General features: G+C 46.5%; 1 protein-coding gene across 1 annotated transcript in view; it reads right to left on the bottom strand.

Moving 5' to 3' along the window:
- The window catches only part of ST8SIA2 (ST8 alpha-N-acetyl-neuraminide alpha-2,8-sialyltransferase 2), a 58,861-nt gene extending 54,542 nt beyond the window's left edge, over window positions 1-4,319 (bottom strand). Inside the window, exon 1 of the mRNA XM_059915402.1 lies at window positions 4,222-4,319. Coding sequence (XP_059771385.1) covers window positions 4,222-4,319 — 98 coding nt within the window. The remainder of the gene's footprint in view (window positions 1-4,221) is intronic.
- Between the last annotated feature and the right edge of the window lie 16,987 nt (window positions 4,320-21,306).

The following is a 21,306-nucleotide window of genomic DNA, read 5'->3' as shown; positions in this document are numbered from 1 at the left end:
GCAAACCAGGGTATAGCATCACACTGAACTTTGACTGGACCAGAGGGGCATTTTGGGGAGACGAGCCCCGAGTCCTTCTCCAATGCTCATTACTCACCTTCCCTCCTTCTAAACCACTGAGGGCAGGGGGGCGGGTTACTACTAAGTCAGACCAGGCTCTTAGGAAAACTGGGCCTTTGGAAGAATGCGGGGGGATGAGTTAGGAAGGCTGGTTCTGAGACCTATTATGTAACGTTACTGCAGGGGGCAAAGAATTCAGAGGACAGGGTAGTCTAGCACAGCAGTCAAGACAGGGGCTTTGGATTCTCATAGAATTAGGGTCATTTGCTTTATCACGAGCAAGTTATACAACCTCTGAACCTCAGTTTCCTCACTGATGAACTAAAGATCGCCACCCTACCTAGCTTCAAGAGGTTTGGTGAGGACTGAGTGAGCTAGTGCTTTAAAGCAGTAAGCACAGTGTCTGGCACTATTTGTGCTCAACAAATAGTAGCTTTTGGTGCCACTAGTAGGTGACCATTGGGTTGCCAGGAGGATGACATGTCTTAGTGTCTATAAAGCACTTGGAATAGCTCTTGGTTCATAGCAAGCACTCAATAAATAAATGAATGTTAATGACCACCATCATCTTCATCTTCACCATTGCCATGATTTCTGTTATTACTAGCTACATCCTCTTTAACAAGAGTTCTGTAACTGTTTTATGATTAGAGACCTCATTTGGGGACTAGGGCATTGGGTTATAAGTGAGGAGACCTGTGCAGGCTTGTCCTGTCCCTAACCAGCCAGGGTGTGATCTTGGATAAGAGATGCTACTTCTCAGGGTCAGATTTACCCTAATTGTAAAAAGAGAGGCGTTTTCTTAGGGGGAGCCCTGAACTCCTTTCCCATCCTAAGGCTCTGTGAGTATCAGCCTTCCCTAAGGATGCCGTGTATGCCCATCACTGGGCCAGACCCCAGAAAGACATTTATCCAGTAGATGTTTCCTGAATGCCTTCTGTGTGTCAGGTTCTGAGGGCACCACGGTGGGCAAGACAGCCATGCCCACAACTCTCTTGAAGGTTACACTCAAGACTGAAGCCCAGGGGATAATCAGAAAAAGAGTTTTAGCTTACGACTTGGTCCAATTGAATCTAAATTTGGGGTGCTGCATGAGTTGATGGGGGCTGTTTTACCAAAGTTCCACCCAGTCTCTGATTTAGAATTTGAATTCACTCTTTGAATGCTTTGAAGAGCATTTTACATTTTTTTTTTCTTATTCAGCCCCACGGAGGCATTTCCCCAAGCAAGCAAGTTAGAAACGGAGCTTTGAAAATCATCACTTAGGAAGAGATGTGTCTCTAGGGAAATAGTCCCTGGAAGAAAACCCCTGCCCTTCATAACCCGTTATATGATTCCCTGGGCAGGACAGAACTTCTGAGATCACCACATCAAAAGCCTTATTTTATAATAAAAGGAATCAAGAGTTTAGAAAAAATGTATCTCAGTTTTGTTCCTCTGGACGATACACATGAAATTGTCTTTCCTCTTTTACTTCTCATTTGTTAATCCTTGGAAAATTTACTTCAAGAAGAGATTTTTCCTTCCTTCCTTCCTTCCTTCCTTCCTTCCTTCTTTCCTAACATATCACAGGGTGCCACCATTGACTTCCAGAAACAGCCATCCTTTCACAGAACCATTGTCTTCTCCCAGGGAGTGGTACTGGCAGGTAATTTGTAATCTTCCCTAGCACAGGTCAATATCAAGTTGGGGAAGGGTGGGCAGGGCTGGTGCAAGAGCACCATGGTCTGGAGTATGATCCCAGGTCTCCCGTGAAGGCAAAGCATAGGGTGAGGAAGATAAGAGTCTTGCTCCTGGCGCCCCTCACTGGCCACTGTGCTAGGGCACTGAGCCCCTGCTGGCTGCTCAAAGTTGGGGTGCTTCCAAGGATTAAATAAGTGATTGAGCTTGAAACTTGGCTTGAAAAACAGATATAGGGGGCTGCGGGGATTCTGGTCCTCTGCTTCATGTCCTTCCTCCCCCAGACATGGCAAATCCCAGATGAGTTAACAGTGTGTGGGGCAGACTGGGGGTGAGACTGGAGGAGGGGCTGAGGGAGAGGGGTCTCAGGCCTGGGTCAGGACTGGTCAAGTCAGGGGTCAGCCTGAGGACAGGGGCACCAGAAGGGGGCATAATGTCACACAAGATGACACAAAATTGTTAGACAATTTTCCCCAGTGTGAGCCCAAGCAGGACCACCCCCCCCAACAATGAAACACATCCATAGCACAAGAGCCCTGGGATTTAAATATATCTGTAAATGCCCTTCTTAGCTCAGGCCTTACAGCTTATTTCTGGATACCTTTAGAAAAACCTAATGTGGAGAGTAGGGGCTTTACAACACATTTGGCAGGAAAGTGCAGCATTATGTGCAAAGTGATTTCCTGATTGCATTTTAAAACGTAAAAGTCACTGGCCTATAGAAGAAATTCGGTAAAAGTTCAGTGAATGGACAAGCGAGGGATGCCTGAATGGGTGCAGCTCTTACGTTTTCGTAGCAGAACAATGGGCAGCTGCTGGTCCTTCCCTCACATGTCAAGGTCAGCAAGTGGTCTGGGCCAGGCAGAGCCCACATCTGGGAGAAGAGTGTGGGAGCCGCGAGGAAGGCCCTCCCCACCGCGTCCTCCATCACCTCAAGACTTGTCTTGCCTGATTTCCTTTCCGATCCACGTTTTTTGAGGCGAACAGTTACAGAACGTAGCGTTTCTCTATCTCCGCGTGGGAGCATGTCGTGTATTAACTGAACACTATTTGTGAAAGTTTTCTGAGCTCTGGGGGAAACCGAGAATGAGGAGGAGGCAGAGGCAGAGAAACGTTTGGTACTTGAAGAGCACTGGAGTTCACAGAAGGAATTCTGGGGTGGCCAAGATGGGAAGGGGCAAGGATAAAAGGAGAGAGCAGGTGGTGGCGCCTGCCCCAGGTTTGAGTCCTTAGGGCCTTGGCATCCTGGACCAGGACTGGCATTTCCCTTTTGAGGGATCTGTCAGCTTAGCGAGCCCTCAACTAGCGCTGACAGTGAATGAAATAACAGATGGGACAAAGGAGGGGCGCACGCGGTGCGGGACTAGCCCCACGGAGGAAGGGACTTTCTGCCCACTCTGCGACCTCACTTTCTCTCTGCCCAGGGCCAGGAGGCTCTCCAAAGGGGCCCTCAGAACCCTGGCTGCCCACTCCCCCCACCTGCCTACAGCGGGTTGAAGGCTCTTTGTAGCGCCGAAGCGGAGAGGGGCCGGCCCAGGGGCGGGGCGCGACTCTCAGCCTCCAGGACCCACAGCGGGTGCGTCCCGCGCCGCAAGCGCGCACTCTTGGAAGTCCAGCGGCAGGGCAGGAGCTCCCGGTCCCCCCGCTCCCCGCGGAGAGATCGGGAGAAAAGCGAGGGCTAGACCGCGTGCCTGGGCACCCCCCTCCCAAGCCGCCGAAGACGAGCGGGCGGTGGTACACACTTTCCCGAAAGGTCTCCATCGCCGCGCTGCGAGCGCACAGGAACCCGGGGGCCCAGGGGGAGCCGCGGAATTAGCTGAGCGTCCAAAGCCAGGTGAGGGTGGGGAAGGGATCTCAGCTAACCCCCGCGCGCTCCGCCTCTCGCGGTGTCAGCCCACACCCCTGTGCTGGGCTCCCGGGCCGGCGGGAGGCGCGTGTGCGTGTCTGTAGGTACTGGGGACACTCGCCTTCCCGGGAGCCCGTGAAGAGCCCCCGCCCTCCGCCCCGGCCCGGGGATCCCCTCCCCCAGCACAGAGATCCCCGCGCGCCCCCTGCCCACTTTGCTAAGGCGAGAAAGCGGCCGAGCAGGAGACAAAGAAACTCCTGCCTCCTCCACTCTCGGCCCCTCCGCCCGCCCCAGACACTCCCGGGCGCCCTCCCTCGACCCCGGCGACAACGCGCGCGGACATGCAGAGAAAGGGAGGCAGGGTGGGCGAGTCCGCTCCCCGACGCGGACCAGCTGGAGGCTGGCAGTGCTCCCTGCCCGGGGACTCCCAGTGGCAGCCGCGCCCCCACCCTCCGACCCCCAAACAGTCCCGGGCTCCCGGCACAGCCACCCCCGGCCAAAATCGTCCCCCGGCTCTCCAGCGGAGCGACAGGGGGGCGCGGCGCACACAAAGCGGGCGTGAGGGAGGATGCGGAGTACCAGGGTGGTAAGAGATCCCGCCAGGGCTCGGCACGGGCCCAGGCGCAGCTATTTACCCGATTTCTTCTTCGATCTCCGAGATGTCTGCGAAGATGAGGAAGACCACGAGCAGCGTGAGCGCAGCGAGCATCCAGCTCCGGAACTGCAGCTGCATGGTGGGTTCGCGCCCACCGGGACCCGCGCGGGCCGGCGCGAGGAGCTGGGGCTGGAGGGCGCAGCGGCAGGCGCCGGAGCCTCCGCGCACGGCGCCCAGCGGGGCAGACACCCTGCGCTCCGGGCGAGTCCGGGCCGGCGGCGGCGGCGGCGGAGACAGCGGCAGACAAGGGTGGCTCAGGCGCGGCGAGCCGGCTCGCTCCCTCTCAGCTCCCGTCCGCCCCTCCTCTCTACTCTCCTCCCCTCCCTTCCCCCGCCCCGCGCGGGGCTCCGCGCGCAGTTTGACAGCTTCGCTCAGCTCCTCTGCCCTCCTCCTCCCACCCCAGTCAACTCCAGTGTCCAGCCTCCCGCCTTTGCTTCTCCCGCCTGGCTTCTTTCAGCTCCCGAGGGCGCTGGGATGTGGCCGGAGCCTGCCACTCCCCGCTTAAGGAGGCTGGGCTCGGGGCACCGCGTCCGTCCGCGTACAGAGCTGAGCCCAGGGAAGAGCGCGCACCGCCCAGCGTACCCCGCCGGCTGGCAAACGCCCTCCCTCGCTCGCTCTTTGTCCAGCGCCCTCGGTTTCTCACAAAGTTTTCCTGACACAAAGACCAACACCTGGGGACAGCCCCCAGCGCGCGGCGAGGAGGCCGTTTCAGCCAGGCAGATGTTTCAGCAGTTGACGAATTAGGAGGGGTAGTGGAGGAAGGGGAGGGGAGAAGAAATATCCAGGACAGGCCAACTTCGGCAGAGATGCAGACCGCAATTTGTGGGCGAGGTGCTCGACCGCCGAGAAACCACCGCCTCCAGGCGGTCATCTTGGTCTCCATTGATAGACCCAAGGAGACCGGGTCCAGAGAGTCCCCTGAGTTGACTGAGCTCTTGCAGCCTTGGCTAGAACCCTGGTTCCTGCTGGAGAGGCTGCTCTACCCACAATGGCAGACCCAGTGCTCGCCCTGCCTGGGCCCTCGCGGTGCTAATTCTGAGCTGGGCTTCGTCTTACCAGCTCTTGCCCTCTCCTGGCAAAATCAATAATCCCCGCCCCCCTCCCCCCCTCCCCCCCCCCCGCCCCGGAGTCCTATCTTGATCTAAAGGTCTGCTAGAAAATATGGCTCCCACAAGGGGTAATGCCCCCCGTGCTGAATATTTTATGCTTCCCCAACCTTAGACAGCTTAACTTAAATTACATTTTGCACCAACCATTAGCCTGGGGTGGGAAGGGCCCCATTAAGTTTTACTGGAATTAGATAATTACCCAAATTTTCTTTTTCTTGCACTAATTGTAACAATCCTGAAATCAGGAAACTTCCCAGAAATGATAAGCTGGTTATGAAAGTGAGAAGCTATATGGAATGTCCTCTCTGGAAAGCCCTGGTGAATGAGTGGGAGAGGCAGATTGGCTGTGCCCCCGGGGCCACCCATACAGAGCCAGGTCCCAGAGGGGCTTGGAGAGGAGCTGGCAGTGTCTGAGCCCCTTCAGAAGAACCCTGGGTTGGTAAGAGGTCCTTTTTGATTTCCCCTCCAAAGCATGAGCTGTGCCCTGCCTCTTTGCCTTCTTCTGCCTCCTTGTATGTAGGAGTTGTATTTGTTATCATTTTGCCTTGTTTTTCTGAGATGAATGGTTGGGATTGTGGGATAGGGAGAGGACAGAACAGGATACAGCTGTTACGCTGCTTAACATTTCAATCGCTCATCCATTCACTCCATTACTTGGCAGTATTTATTGAGCACCTACTCTGTGCCAGGCTCTGTACTAGGGGCTAGAGATAGCGTAAGAAGAGAGAGGCACACGTTTCCTGCCCTCTAGTGGTTCATGGTTCACCAGGAAGACAGACCTGGAAATTTGTCGTTGTGGTAGGGGCTGTGAGCTACAATACAGCTGTGGCCTCTTGAATAGCTTGTAATTGATTAATAAGATAACCCGCAAAAGCAAGAAGAAACTGGCTGGCCTCTCTCTCCCCGGCTCTCTGCTTCTCTACCAACTACACTCTTACTATGCGGAACATCTTGGAGAGATTGCCACAATCCTAAATTTATCCCAGGTCAGGTAAACGTCACTGCTATAAGCACTGCTACAATAGAGTCTATTTCCACTTCCTATTAGGTGACCCACGTTATCATCCCAGCCTTGGAGGCTTCCTTCTTTGGACTCACTTGAAGAGTCATTATGAGTGGCCAGGAGGAGTAGAAACTTGGTGAATAGTTCCATCCCTTATAGAGAGATCCTTGTAACCAGACCCAAAGAGCAACATCCCTCAAGTACATCTGCTGGGAAATAGCACTAGCTTTGTAACGTGAGCGCGGTCCTTGCACTGAGAGTCATTGAGATGGGATTTTACTCGGAGAATAATAGGGAACCCTTGTGATAGTTGATTGTAGAATGCTGTCCCTAAGCACTTGGGCTTGAGTCTGTGTGGGCCAGCTACTTTTACAGTGATCTGTGTACATTCACCGCCCCTTGCGGCTGTCTCCAAAAACTGAGTTTGTTCCTGGGATCTGGAAAGAGGAAAAATGATTGGATCAAAAGTGTCACGTCTGCTGATGCTGGGTAAACTGCCGTGTGGGCGCACGCTTGGCTTGGCTATCCTGACCCCCTCCTCTCCTTCTGACCCCTCTGTTTAAGTGTGACTTTTTCCTGCCTTGGTTTGTCCAAGAAACTGGAAGGTCCCACAGTAACCATTTCTTTAAGCTAAGTCATTGAATGTTTGGGTTAAAATACAGGAGTTTATGGGAGTGGCGGCAAATGAAAAGTCACTACCACCCATTAACATTTTAGCTCAAATTAATAGAGTCTATTAGCTATTCCAGCACCTCATCAGGCCCCGGGAAGTGGGTATTAATGGGGGAAAGAGGAGCAGGAAGCACTGCAGAGCCCTGAAGGGGCCCAGTCGAGTCACACCCAGTCATGGGGCGGTCCCTCCTCATCCCTGACACTGGCTAAGGGCGTGCTTCCCCTTCCAGGGGCCACCTTCAGGAGTGGGGACTGCCACCCAGAGCTGAAATTCGGAGAAACCCAAAATTGCATGTACCATTTACACATCTAACTAAACTCCCCCCACCTCTCACCCCCAGATATATAGACTTTTCACCAGAACTATTTCTTAGGTGGTAATGAAGAATCCTTTTGACAATCCTTTCACATGGGCACCACCTTCTTCATTTTACACTGGAGGAAACTGAGGCTCAAAAGAGGCTAAACTGCCCAAGATGTTTCACCTGGCAGAGAGGAAATTTTAATTCACTAGGCCTCCCCTGGGCCTCAGCAACTTCTGGGATCAGATTGCCAAGGCCCGCTCCAGCACTCCAGGCAGTTCTAAATAGATTTGTAAGCTACCATTGCCTTTGATTCTTACTGTATCTTCTTAGTTCTGGGATGTCAGCATTCAAGGAACAAATTTATCTTCACTCCCTGCACACCCTTCATCATTGGAGAGACCATGATCATAAATCTCAATTTTTGCCTTTCCACATGAAAGAGCCTAGGCCTTTCAGTCAATCCAAATTTGTTTTAAAAACTCAATAATAAATAATAATTTTCTCATTCAAAACTCTTACCTGGTAGCTAACACCCTTGAACTCTCTCCGAGAGAGAGAGAATTTTGACATTTTTAACATTTTAGAATGTTAAAAACCTGCAAAGTGGTAATGACCTGACTTTTTCATCATCTCTGAAGCAGAAGCTATGAACAGCTATCGGCGGGACACGGTGGGTTGGGGGGTGTAAAGAAGTAGAATATCATAGTTGGAACAGACTAATAGGCTGTTGTGTTTCTGCACCTCCAATAGCTGAGAGAACCTGCCTTCCTTTCTGAAATTTACTCTAAATTTGAATGTTCTCAGAAATGCAACTTTTCACCCTTCAAAATCAGAATCGAGCCATAACAAGGAAAAGTAAACGGGCACATTTGCATTCCATCTGTAGCTTTTGTAAGTGGTAAAATTGTATATTAGCCAAAGAAAGGAAGGAAATATATCCAGGCAATTGTTGTAAATGTTTCTGGGATTATCAGGAGGAGATCTTGGAAGGGACTTGGGAATGTGCTCCCCAGGGAATTGAAGGTGTTAGCAGAGAGTGGGGAAATGGTTCATTTTTCCTGGGATTCTTCTAACCCTTCAGACGGTATTAAAGGTGGTTTGAACCAAAGCATGAAGTCAGGTACCAGATGGCAAAGATAAACCTAAAAGAATGTCCTCACTTTGCTGTACATCTGAAACTAGCACAACTTTGTAAATCAACTATACTTCAATAAAAAAGGGTTTAACCAAAAAAAAAAAAAAAAAAGGAATCATACAATTAAAAAAAAAAAGCATCCATGATACCAGTCCTTTGTCAGATACACATATTAAAAATACTTTCTTACAGTCCAAAAAAAAAAAAAAAGGAATGTCCTTTCTCTATTCTGACCAGTGCTTCAGCGAAATTATCACTGCGATCCTGGAATCAGCTTTCTCTGAGTCAGCTCGCCCAACTTTGCTCAGCGTCCAGCATGAACCCCTCACTTGCCACCACCCCTTGAGGCATCTGAGGAAGCTGGCCTGAGCCGGCCATCCCTGGCACTCAGTCCTGTGTCTCTTCTTTTAACCTCAGTCTGGATCATGGACCTCCATATTTTCAGAGCTGGAAGAGTGGGTAGAGACAGCTCCTGGCCACTCATTTACTTAAGTGTTGCTGCATCACCTATCATGTGTCTGGAACTCTGCCAGAGGGCTGGGATGTAGTGGGGATCTGTAGGCACAGTTTCTGCTCTTCTGCAGCTTGGAGTCCTGGGGGATTTTACAGATGGAAAACCCTGGGACCCAGAGACCAAAAGACTTGACCACAGCCCCACTGCTAATTTCAGAACTGAGAACAGAATTCAGCTCTCCTGTCTTCTAGTTGAGTTCAGTGCTAGCTCTCCTGCACATACCAATTTTATTTAGTTTTTCATGACATTTCAGTGAGATTGTAAATTCTCAAGGGGTGTGGACCTCTATTTCTCTTCTAGTCCCATGTTATCCACTGTGGTAGAAACTAACTCAATACCTGTCCCAGCCATGGCCAATCTCAAGCCCCAACCATCACCTCACTGAAGGCAACGTTGAGAAGAGTTGATATAGTATTTCTACCATGTACAGACCGTACATGAAATAATCTCAAAAACATAGGTAAGGGACTTCCCTGGTGGCACAGTGGTTAAGAATCCGCCTGCCATTACAGGGGATACGGGTTCAATCCCTGGTCCAGGAAGATCCCACATGCCACGGAGCAACTAAGTGCATGCGCCACAACTACTGAGCCTGTGCTCTAGAGCCCGCGAGCCACAACTGCTGAAGCCCGCGTGCCTAGAGCCCATGCTCCGCAACAAGAGAAGCCACTGCAATAAGTAGCTCGTGCACTGCAATGACGAGGAGCCCCCGCTTGCCACAACTAGAGAAAGCCCACGTGTAGCAACGATGACCCAATGAAGCCAAAATAATAATAATAATAATAATAAATAAATAAAAATTTAAAAAAAAAGAACATAGGTAAAATGTAGAAAATAAAATTAAGAAGTGCTGCATTCTGAGTATGTATTTCCTTTAATATAATTTATTTATAATGTATTAATGTAAGTTTATATACTTTAATGTTTAATGACAGCCCTGTTTAACAATCAGGCATTTCCAGCACAACACTGGTGACCAGTGGCAACAGGAAGTTGCCACAGTCACATCATCGTGGTGAGCAGGTTTGGTGAAATACCATTTCTAAAGTAGACTCCAGATGGGATAGTCTCCAAAGCCATGGCAGCGTTCATCAGAATATCCACCTGCTGGGATCTTAGCACAAAACACTGGTTAAAGGGGAGTGCCCCTTGGCCCCAAGTGGGTTTCTTGTACAATGTCCCTTTAGGACTCCTCTTCTACTTCTCCTCAAATGTATTATTTGTGGTTGTACATCTTTTTTTTCCCAGTTCCCCAAGTCAGGTTTGATAAAGCAGATTGGGAAAGTTGCAGAAGGATCAAGAGACCAGTGGTTTTATGAGTGTATTAGTTTGGATTAAGTTAAGCTGCAAGCAACAGTAAACACAAAATGCCAAAAAACAAGTTTTTGTTTGTTTTTTTTTCTCATGTGTGAGTCTCTAAGCACATAGCCAGGGCTGGTTTGGCCATGGGGTCCCCAGGGTCCTTAGGGACTCAGGTCCTTCCAACTTTCATCTCTCTCATCCCTACAGTGAGGCCCTTTCCTTGTGACCCATTACATCAAAGTTCTAAGCAATAGCATGGAGGAAGAGACAAAGGCAAAAAGAAAGTTCTTGAAACTGGCCACATGGTACTTCTGCTTCTGCCCCTTTATCCTGAATACTGTCATGTGGCCACGCCTAGCTGCAAGAGAAGCATGAACAAATCTTTATTCTGGCCTTCTATGGGCTCCGCTAAGAAGTCTATCATGGAAGAAGGGAAGGAGAGATGTGGGGGACATCTCTGGCAGGCTCTCCCACAGTGGGGATGGAAAAGACCACGGCAGGCTTTTTCTCTCCCACCTCCAGCTCTGCGCACAAACCCTCATTAGGCCTGCCTTCAGATGACTGTGTGAAGCAAGGACTTGCTGGAAGTTGCTGACCAGAAATAAGCATGTGTGTGGGTAGCAGAGCTGTTTCTGTAGCTGAGTTTCATGTTGTTGCATTTTCTGTTTCTTAGCACCCTATTTTCCTACCTTTATTTCATTGTTATCACCCTAGGAGGCAGTGTAGTGGTTTGTATTAAGAAAGTATTTTGATTCTAATGCTTTGACATCTGGATCCTTGCTGACCCTGGAGAGACAGACTACCCTGCCCAGGGTAATCAGTTCCTAGAGACAGTAAAGGATTTGCCTGGAATTGTGTCTTTCATGTGCAAGCCAAACAATCCAGGGTCCACACCCCAACCACCTCTTTATGGGGCTCTCAGTCCGGGCCACTATCGCCTTGTCCTAAATACCCTAAGGCCAGCACCAGGTACCTAGAGACAGCCCCTATGCCCCTGAGCCCACTGAAATTATGCAAACCAGCCAATCCTAAGCCTGTTTATCCTGCCTCACCTGTTCCTTTCCATGGAAGCCACAATAAAGGCTCTTGCCCACATTTCCCCCCACATATTCTGCTTTCTGACTGACCCTGGTGCTTCCCCTGGTGGTCCTGCACGGCATGTCGTGCTCCCTCCTCTTGGAACTGTGAGTAACAAACTATCCTTTCGATGGTCTCCTGATCCATTTGCCTCACTGTAGCTGAATAATAACACCTACATTTAAAAACAGAGCAGTGCCCCTCAAACTATTTATGGTGCAGGACCAGCATTTTTATTAGGTTTTAAATTGCTCATTGATTGCAGACCAGGGCATGTCCTTCTGCATGACTAGTATGCAGTTCGCACCATGGGCTACTCACTGTGGGTGTCAGGCCTCCCCAAACCCTCTTCATCTAGGGGAGCCCTTAATCACACACAGAGATGTTGCAAATGTGAAATTGTTATAAAAGTTTCTAAATGTTTGTCTTTACTTTCCGTACTTATCTCAGCAGGGATCAGTAACATACAGTTCACACACCAGTACTGGTCCATGGACCACACTTTGAGTAGTTCTGGTTTAGAGTTGATTTCCAGATCATACAGATCACTGTGCAGAACTTAGCTTCTTGTGTGATCTTGATTCAAGTTTCAGTCTCCTAAATGTTAAGTGAGGAAAATAAAAATACTCAACTCACAAATTTCAGTGAGAATGAACTAAGATAATGTATCTAAAGTATATGGAATTCTAGCATAAAGTAAATGCTCATCACATATGGACTTTCATTTATTATTTAGGATAATGCAAAAATAGAAAGGATATATATATAAAATGTGAGCAGTGGTTATTGCTGGATGGTGAAACTTGGGTTGATCTGTATTTTTCTACATACTTTTCTCTGTTTTATAAATTTTCTACAATGATCATAAATGACTCTGTAATCAAGAAAAATGTCATTAAAATTTGTCATGCCTATTTTCTCTGCACTGAATTTTTTTTTCTCCCAAAGTTTAATATTCTTTCTCAATAACCCAATATAAACACACATATTAAGAAAATTGGTTTTGCAAACAATTTCCAATCTTTCTTTGATGTTTTGTAAACATCTACCTAGTATTCATATTGCAATTTCCAATGAAGGAAAGCACAGCCTACAAAACCTTGCCCCACTCATGTTGGGAGCCTTGGAGATTCTTCCCTCTCATATACTTTTCATCTGATATCACTGATCATCACTTAACCTGGATTTCTCTGTTGGTTGTTCTACATCTCAGCCCAGCTCCAGCTTCTGGAGCAAAGGGGCGATTCAGAGAGCCACATGCAGGGAGAGGAGACAGTGGCTTAACACCCACATGGTGCCCCAAATCTTGCAACTCCCAGGGGCTGAGGGGGCCTCTTCCCCTCTGCCCCACCATTGCTCAAATTTTGCTGACCATGGTTTCACGTTGGCAACAATACTGACGATCTGTTAAAATGAAGGGTGAGGGTGAAAGAAACATGAAGTTCATAAAGACATCCTTTCTTTTCAAATCTTCACAAATAAAGTTCTTGGCCAGGCCTTCAAGGCATCCTACGGTGCACAGCTCTCTTTGAGAAGAATAATCCTCACTTTAAATGCAGTTAGGTGACCACTACACATCTTGAAATATCCTCTTTTTTGCTGGGAGGAAATTTATTGAGATGAAAAAGAAAGCAGTAATTTAAGTTTCCCCAGACAACATATTATTTTTTTAGAAATTTATTAAATCCAAATTGTCTCACACTCTTCCAAACTCTAAAAGGGTGTTATTACTACTCAACATTTATTACAGTGAACATTTTTTTGGAAAGACTATCTTTACCACCAAGTAGAGTTGCATGTTTTTATGTTACAAATATTCTTCATAGTACATTGGAATCCCACATGCAATTGAAGCTTAGACTAAAAGTTTACATACAGGGAGATAATTTTGACAATTCTGAATGATTATGGAGATTTGTAGCCGTGTACCTGCCTTTACATCAGCATATTATTGGTGATAGCTATGATTTACTTGCTTCCAAGTCCTTAGTCAGTAATAGAACCCCAGCTATAACCGTGATCCAATGAAGAAATACAGTCCATTTCTTAGGGTTCTGGAAATTCACTGAGATGACAGATGAGAGCTGGGTCACTCTTTTGGTCCGAAAGCTGTTTAGTAAATTTTCCTGAGTGGCCCTGGGAGCCGCCTCTAGCCATCTGACATCAATGGGAGGTAGATTGGGCATGTAACAGCCACCCTGGTGAGCACTTAAATTGCTCACATACTGAGTCAGAGAAATGCCACAAGATTTTCCCACTATAGCAGCGCATGGGTCCGGGAGAGATTAGGAAGGCCAGTTTACTCTTTCAGTTTTCTTCCAAAAGGAAAAAAACTGGGGTCTCAGATCCAGAAGGGCCCCATTGTGGGTTATTTTACCTCTGTAAGTGCCCATAAGGTCCTCGGCCAAACTCTTTCACATCCACTGATTCAGCTGTTTGTGTGGATTGTGCTTCTAGAGCTTACAGGGAAGGTCAGGAAGAAAGAGAGACCCAGTGACAGCTGGAGAACTTGGAAGACTTTCTTTACAATGTCCTTCCTTTCCCCTTTCCCTCTGTCTGAATAATCCCCGTTTGGACCATTTGATGAGTTTTGTAATTCTTTTTTTTTTTTTTTGGTGTATAGTTGATTTACAATGTTGTGTTAGTTTTAGGTGTACAGCAAAATGAATCTGTTATACATATACATACATCCACTCTTTTTTAGATTCTTTTCCTATACAGGCCATTACAGAGTACTGAGCAGAGTTCCCTGTGCTATACAGTAGGTCCTTATTAGTTATCTGTTTTAGATATAGTAGTGTGTGTATGTGTCAATCCCAATCTTCCAATTTATCCCTCCCCTCCCCTTACCCCCCAGTAACCATAAGTTTATTCTCTACATCTGTAACTCTATTTCTTATTTTGTAGTTTTCAAGATATAAGTGAGTTCCTTTGGCCTTTTATAACAACCACCCCCCCCTCACATTCTCAGCACTGTCATCCTATTTTCTACTTGAATTGGTAACTTCTTAGCTTTTATGTGTTTTATAAACCTTTTGTTTTTTTCCCTATAGTTCAGCTCATTTCAAAGTATACTACTTTCCTGTGGTTCCAGGCCTAGCAAAGGGGATGACATCTTCTCCTCCTCTTCCTTACCATGTCTGTGTGCCAGCCGCTGGGAGGGGCAGATGTCCTTCATGCAGGATGAGTGCCCCAGGATCAGACCACAGCTGGCCTCTGGCAGAGGTGTGCCACTGCAAAGGGAGAAAACAAAAGCAAAGCTGCATTCATTTCAAGCTCCATTAGGGGCATGCGTTGGGAAAGGAAATCAATGGGAAAGATGAAGCTGGCAAGAAGAGAACTTATTTTCCTTCGTTTCTAGAATGGACTTGACCACAAATAACGACAAAGCAGAAATCACTAAGCAGCATCTATTTTTAAAAATAGGGAAATTTAAAAATCACATCCCAGAAACATTTTGTTGTTATTTCTAAAGCATAGCTAAAAAAAAAAAAAAAAAAAGAAGATAAATACTAAAAAGATTACTGCCATTTGGTTCTTTTTTCCTTCACATGGCAAAATACTAGCTGGGACTCAGGACAAAAGTGCACAGCTAGCCATTGTGAGATTGTGAGAGGGAGACTCTTTGAATGAAGCAGGAATTGTCGTTCCAAGGTCGCTGCAGCCGTTTGAAAGGATAAACTCTTAAGCATCAATAATATTGATGATTCATCGTTATTTGCTAGATAATAGAAAACCATTTTACAGTTTTGCTTTCAGAAGCCGGTAAAGAGAGGGCTTCCATAGGGAGGGGTTTACCACTCAAAAGTCATCCTCATTCACTGACAAAATAAAATATAAAAGGTATTTTCAAAGAAGATGTGGATAGGAATATAGTTTTGGATGTTTGTAAACTAGTCCCTGCAGAATCAATCCTTACTCTGCATTCATACAACTTGTGAATTTATGGCCGCTCCACAAAAGGAGGAAATTTTTTCTATCAGTCATTTGATTTCTTTTATGCAGTCAGTCCTGGATGCTTTCATTTCCATTCATTTGATAAGCTTCTCCCCCTAACTGCTTTTGTTGTCCTGCTGTAATAGCTGAGGGCAACCACCAGGTGGCACTGTGCAAGATGTGCGGTGGGGTGGGGGTCGGGCCTACCCAGAATGAAGTGGTATCCCTGGGCTGAGCCAGTGCCAGGAAAGTACTGGACCACGAAGTGTCGAAAGGGAAATTGAGAGAATGGGAGTATAGCGAGGATACAATCACCTAAAGGGGCAAGAATCTTACATTTTGCTTATTGACCTGTCTCAGAAGCCAGTTTCAATCACAGTGTAACTGGAATTGAGATGAAAATGTCGTTACAGTGGTATCTCTGGAAATCAGTATCCAAGGCAAACAAGTCAAGGAGAGATGGATGTGGATTATCAAAAACTGGTTGGAAAATCCGAGTTATTTCTTCAGAGGAATCCAAGGTATTTCTTCAGAGGAGTCCTTTTCTTAATGCCCCTTCTAGCTTGGGTGAAGAAATTAAACTTGAGCAGTTCTTCAAACAATCAATAACAAAAGTCAGTAATAGAATGACACCTTGCACCATCAGTGAAAATCAATAATAAATCAACACCTTGCACTGTTCCTGATTTGGGCACAACTGCAGTAAGATGTACATTTCTAGCTGGTTAAATCAAAAAGTTAAAAATGTGAAATGTCCCCACTTTCCCCAGATATCCTGACATATAATTAGACCAAAAACTAGAGTCTTTCCCTTGACATCCCTTCCCCTCCCCCAAAGAAAGGGATATAAAACAGCAAATCCACTTCCTTGAAAGAGGAGGAAGAGGGTGATATTAAGACAGTATTTGTGTCCTCACAGCTCACACATCTGCCACAAGATCCTAGGTAAACATCTTCCCCTTATGTGCCCAGCTCTGTGCCCAGCAATCTGATTTTTAAGAAACTGAAGCCAGAGCTTTTCCCTCAGAGTCTTTGCAAAAGATCCCCAATTCAATTATGAGGTGATGCTTGTCACATGTTGCACAGATATAGCTGCACCCAACTCCTCATTAGCTTAATGGATTCCTATAGTCAGTCCTCCAGGGATGTGGAGTGAAGCTACTGAGATTCATGGCAAGTGTGGGAGTATTTATAAATGCATCTCCCATTACTTGCATGTTCTGAAAGTGAGAGCGTTCTACTCCTGTAGCAGGTAGGGAGGAAGGGAACACAGTACCAGAAAAGCTGTCATCATTTGTTCATTCATTTATGCTTTTTATGACACCTAGTTTTGCTTTCCAAGAAGAGAATGTTTATTAATCTTCATGCCCTTTGTCCATCTTGGAGTTCCTGCTGGCCCATTTCATATGACATTTTTGGAGTAAAGACTTAAGTGTCACCTATATGGGGCAGTTAGCTTTGCTTATGGAGTGCTTTTTTCCATGTCCAGAGGAAATTATTTTTTACCAAGTGTCTCTCAAGTATAAATCATGGATCATAAACTCATAGCCCAAGTTTACTCTGAGGCACAAAAATATTTTCTTGGGCCAGCAAAGTAGTTTAAAATGTTTTGAGTCTAAAGGCCTTTAGTGGGCCACAGACTTCAGCTCTCAACAGGGTCCACCACTCCCTGTTGTTTTAACATCTAGTCTGATTCACATACCTGTGACCTGTGCTTGGCTCCAGGGGCATCTAAGAACTGGATCTGCGTGAAACTCACATCGTTGTTAGGAAGAGAACCCAGAATGTGTGCACTTTATTGAGGATGGGTCAGCACCTTCTCATATAACAGATTTTAAATAGAGGGGGATAATCCCATATACTGTTCACAGGGGGGTAATTTGGAGCAACTTCTCTGGAGGGCAACTTAGTGATATAATGGAAATCATGTTATATGGGACACCTGTTCTATAGAGGAATTGATGGTCAGTGAGAATGGAAATGTGCAGACCCACCAGGAAGAGGTCTGCTCCTGCACAGCCGTTATGCTCTGGGAGCAGCAGTACGATTTACAGAGAGGAATGAAGGCCTTTTGTTAACCTAAGTCCATTAAATGGAGATCAGTTAAAAACACCTCATAACATAAGTCTTTAAAAAGAGTATGTCCTCAACCCAACAATTCCACCCATCTCTAGAAATGTTTTCCTAAGCAAACATATAAATGAGTGTGGAAATGTTTAGTTACAAGGATGTTCACAGCAACATCGTTTACAGAAATGGAAAATCGAAAACAACCAATTGTCTGGCAGTAGGGTTTCATGAATAAATCATGTGATGGCTATTCCGTGGAATACTATGCAGTCCTTAACTCATAAATAAGTGACATTTGTGTATATAGAAGTTAGGTTGCATTTTAGCCTAAGTGTCCATCAACAGATGAATGCATAAAGAAGATATGGCACATATATACAATGGAATATTACTCAGCCATTAAAAGAAATGAAATTGAGTTATTTGTAGTGAGGTGGATGGACCTAGAGTTTGTCATACAGAATGAAGTAAGTCAGAAAGAGAAAAACAAATACCATATGCTAACACATATATATGGAATTTTTAAAAAATGGTTCTGAAGAACTAGGGACAGGATAGGAATAGAGACACAGATGTAGAGAATGGACTTGAGGATACAGGGATGGGGAAGGGTAAGCTGGGACGAAGTGAGAGAGTGGCATGGACATATATACACTACCAAATGTAAAATAGATAGCTAGTGGGAAGCAGCTGCATAGCACAGGGAGATCAGCTTGGTGCTTTGTGTCCAGCTAGAGGGGTGGGATAGGGAGGGTGGGAGGGAGACGCAAGAGGGAGGAGATATGGGGATATATGTATACGTATAGATGATTCACTTTGTTGTACAGCAGAAACTAACACACCATTGTGAAGCAATTATACTCCAATAAAGATGTTAAAAAAAAAGTCAGGTTGCATTTTTAGTAAGTTGAAGTATATAAAACAATATGATCCCACTTTGCAAGCATAAACATGTACATATTGCATGGTGGAGTGGGTATCGTCCAAGATGGTGCCCAGGGATGTCTGCCTCCTGGTATTCATGGCCTTGTATAATCCTCTTCCAATGAGTAACTTGTTTCTTACCAGTAGAACACAGCAACATTAAGGGGATTTCAATTCTATAATTAGCCTACAAAAGATTGTGACTTTTGTCTTGCTATCAGACTCTCTCTATTGTCTTCTTGGCTTGTACATTTTGATGAAGCCAACCACCCTGTCGGAAAGGCCTATTTGGCAAGGAACTGAGGGAAGCCTCCAGCCAACAGCCACTGGAGAATGGAGGCCCTCGGTCCAATAGCCCATGGGGAACTGAATCTTGCTAGCAACCATTGAGTGAGCTTCCCCAGCTGAGCCTTCAGATGAGACCCAGCCCTGGCCAACATCTTGTTTGCAGCCTGCTGGAAACTCTCAGAAAGAGGATGTCCAGAATCCTGACCCATAGAAGCTGTGAGATAGTAAATGTGTGTAGTTTTAAGCTGTCAAGTTTGTGGTAATTTGGTACTAATAGATAACTAACAACTAGGATAAGAGGGAGGTCTGGAAGTATATATTGGAAAATATTGGATGTCAGTATGTCTGGATGGCATGAATGTAGCATTCGTAAAATGTTTGGGGGCTACAAATCACTTACATGTGATACTGGCAATCTTTTATATTTTATTCTGATGAAAAATTTGAGATTTTGACACTGTTATTGAATGAACAGAAGAGTGTCTTAACAGTTTACAATGTATTTGGCTGATTTCATATACTTATGTCAGAGCGATCACGTCTCTGAGACACGTTATCTATTTATGGTGGGCTTTATGATTTGGGGTGACTTTAATTCACATATTTTTCCTCCTCTTTATTGCAGTTTGTGTTCTCTGGAGGCAGGCACTAAAACAGAGTTTAAGTTCCAAGATTGTTAGGGATCAACACCTGTGAAAGCAGGGGGAGTAGTGGTATTGGGTAGAAGGAGACAGTGAACTACAGTGCAGGTCTTATAAAACCTCATCAACTCAGAGGGGAACCCTGGAGCCAATATTGTCCATCAGATGTGTCCTGAATGGGGTCAGAATGGATGGGCCTCTGTAGCTCTGTTGCTCAGCCACTGGATGAAGGCTGCCCCGAGAAGGGAGTGACTTCTGATGCCTGAGACAGACCTGGAAGGAGCTGACAGCTGGAAGCTGTCTGCTGACCACACCTCCCACATTGGACAGCATGTCCTCCTTCAACGGGCTCCTGAGCAACTCATTCTTGTGTTAGCCACAATGGAAAAGAGGAAAGGGAAGCAAGGCTGGGCTGAGGGGAAAGTTGTGCTGCTATGGGGGTTTGGCCAAGTTGTGCTTGGCCAACCACACAGGGAACTCTTGACCATATTTGGCCCATCAGAGTTTCCCCCATTGGGTGGAAAAGGACAGATTTATATTCCCCACAGTGGATAATTGGATGTGTTAGCCTATGAAAGGCATGCCCTCGGGTGAGGTCACTCTGTAGCTGAGGCCAACCCTGAAGGAGCTGATGGCTGGAAGTTGTCTACTAATAGCACTCCCGCAGCATCGGCAACAGGACCTTTCTTCCACAGTGATCTTGGTGGATGTCTCTGTGTCCACAGTCTGCTACTTGCACTACTCAGATCCATTTCTTCGTATGCATTCTCGAGCAGCCTCACCAAATTCCAGTGATCTCCCCACTTCCCGTGGGAAACTTAGAAGAAGAAGATTAGAAGGAACTAACAGCAGCTGGTCTTGGGGTCCCACCTGGAACTCAGTGTTCTCTCCACCACTACCCAGCCTAGATTCCTCTCACCCTCAGCTAACACTCCTGCTGGTCTCAGGGGCTCACTTGCTAAAATACGCAGAGGTCTGAGTCCCTGGTCACCAGGCCTTTCTTGGGCCAGGGATGCTGCACTTACTCATTTACCTTTACAATTGGCAAGGGGGTGGGGACCAAAAGCCACCCAGTAGATCATCTGGAGCTCTACCTCCTCAGTTTCAGGGACAATTACCCCTGTCAAGATGGAGATTCCTCACTTTGCCTGTTGGTCCCTGGACCTAAAGAATTTGACATGACCAGGTGGCAGCCATAGCTTATAATTCAGTGGGGCTCTTGCTTTGGTTCTGGCAAATGTATACCTCCATTGGGAACCAGGACCTGTAGCTCTGAAGAATCCAGCTTTGTAGAGAACAGAAGCACAGTGTTCTTCACTGGGTCACTGGCAGGGGTGTTAAATATGGCCATTCCTGTTTCTACCTCTTGCCTCCCAGACCCATGCATTATTCCTACTGGGCACACAATACCATATAAAAGTCTCTAACTCAATGTGTATACTGCATCCTGGAGAGCGGCACCCCATCCTCATGGAGTATTGCATCCAAGCTGGTGCTTCAACTGAGGCTTCAGAAAGCTATTCCATTGCTCTATGAGGCTGGCAGCTTCTATTCATATTACCCATGAGCTATAATGTATTCTTACTATGGTCCAATTCTCCTTCTGCACAAAGTGAATGATGAGGTGCACTGCATGAAGTAGAACCCACTGGAAGGGTTTTCCTCACCTCTGACTTTCAAAGCCACCCTTAAGCAAGGCTCTAGAGCAACTGCAATGGCCATCCACTTTTAGCTTGTATTCACATACCAAGATGACTGTCTTAGACAGCTCAGCTGCTATAACAACATACCATAGACTGGGTGGGTTAAATAACAGACTGGGTGGGTTAAATAATAAATACCATAGACTGGGTGGGTTAAATAACAAAATACCATAGACTGGGTGGGTTAAATAATAACAGGTGGAGCTGGCTTGTAGACAGCTCCCTTCCCTCTTTATCCTTACATGGCAGAGAGAAGAACCTTTGGTGTCTCTTACTCTTCTTATAAGGGCACTAATCCTGTCATGGGGACTCCACCCTCATGACCTCATCTAAACCTCATCACCTCCCATAGGTCCCTCCTCCTAATACCATCACATTGAGGGTTG

Source organism: Balaenoptera ricei, chromosome 2 (assembly GCF_028023285.1).
Source record: "Balaenoptera ricei isolate mBalRic1 chromosome 2, mBalRic1.hap2, whole genome shotgun sequence".
Classification (NCBI taxonomy): domain Eukaryota; kingdom Metazoa; phylum Chordata; class Mammalia; order Artiodactyla; family Balaenopteridae; genus Balaenoptera; species Balaenoptera ricei.
The sequence above is the reverse complement of the archived record's forward strand: the minus strand, read 5'-3'. Positions and strand labels throughout refer to the sequence as shown.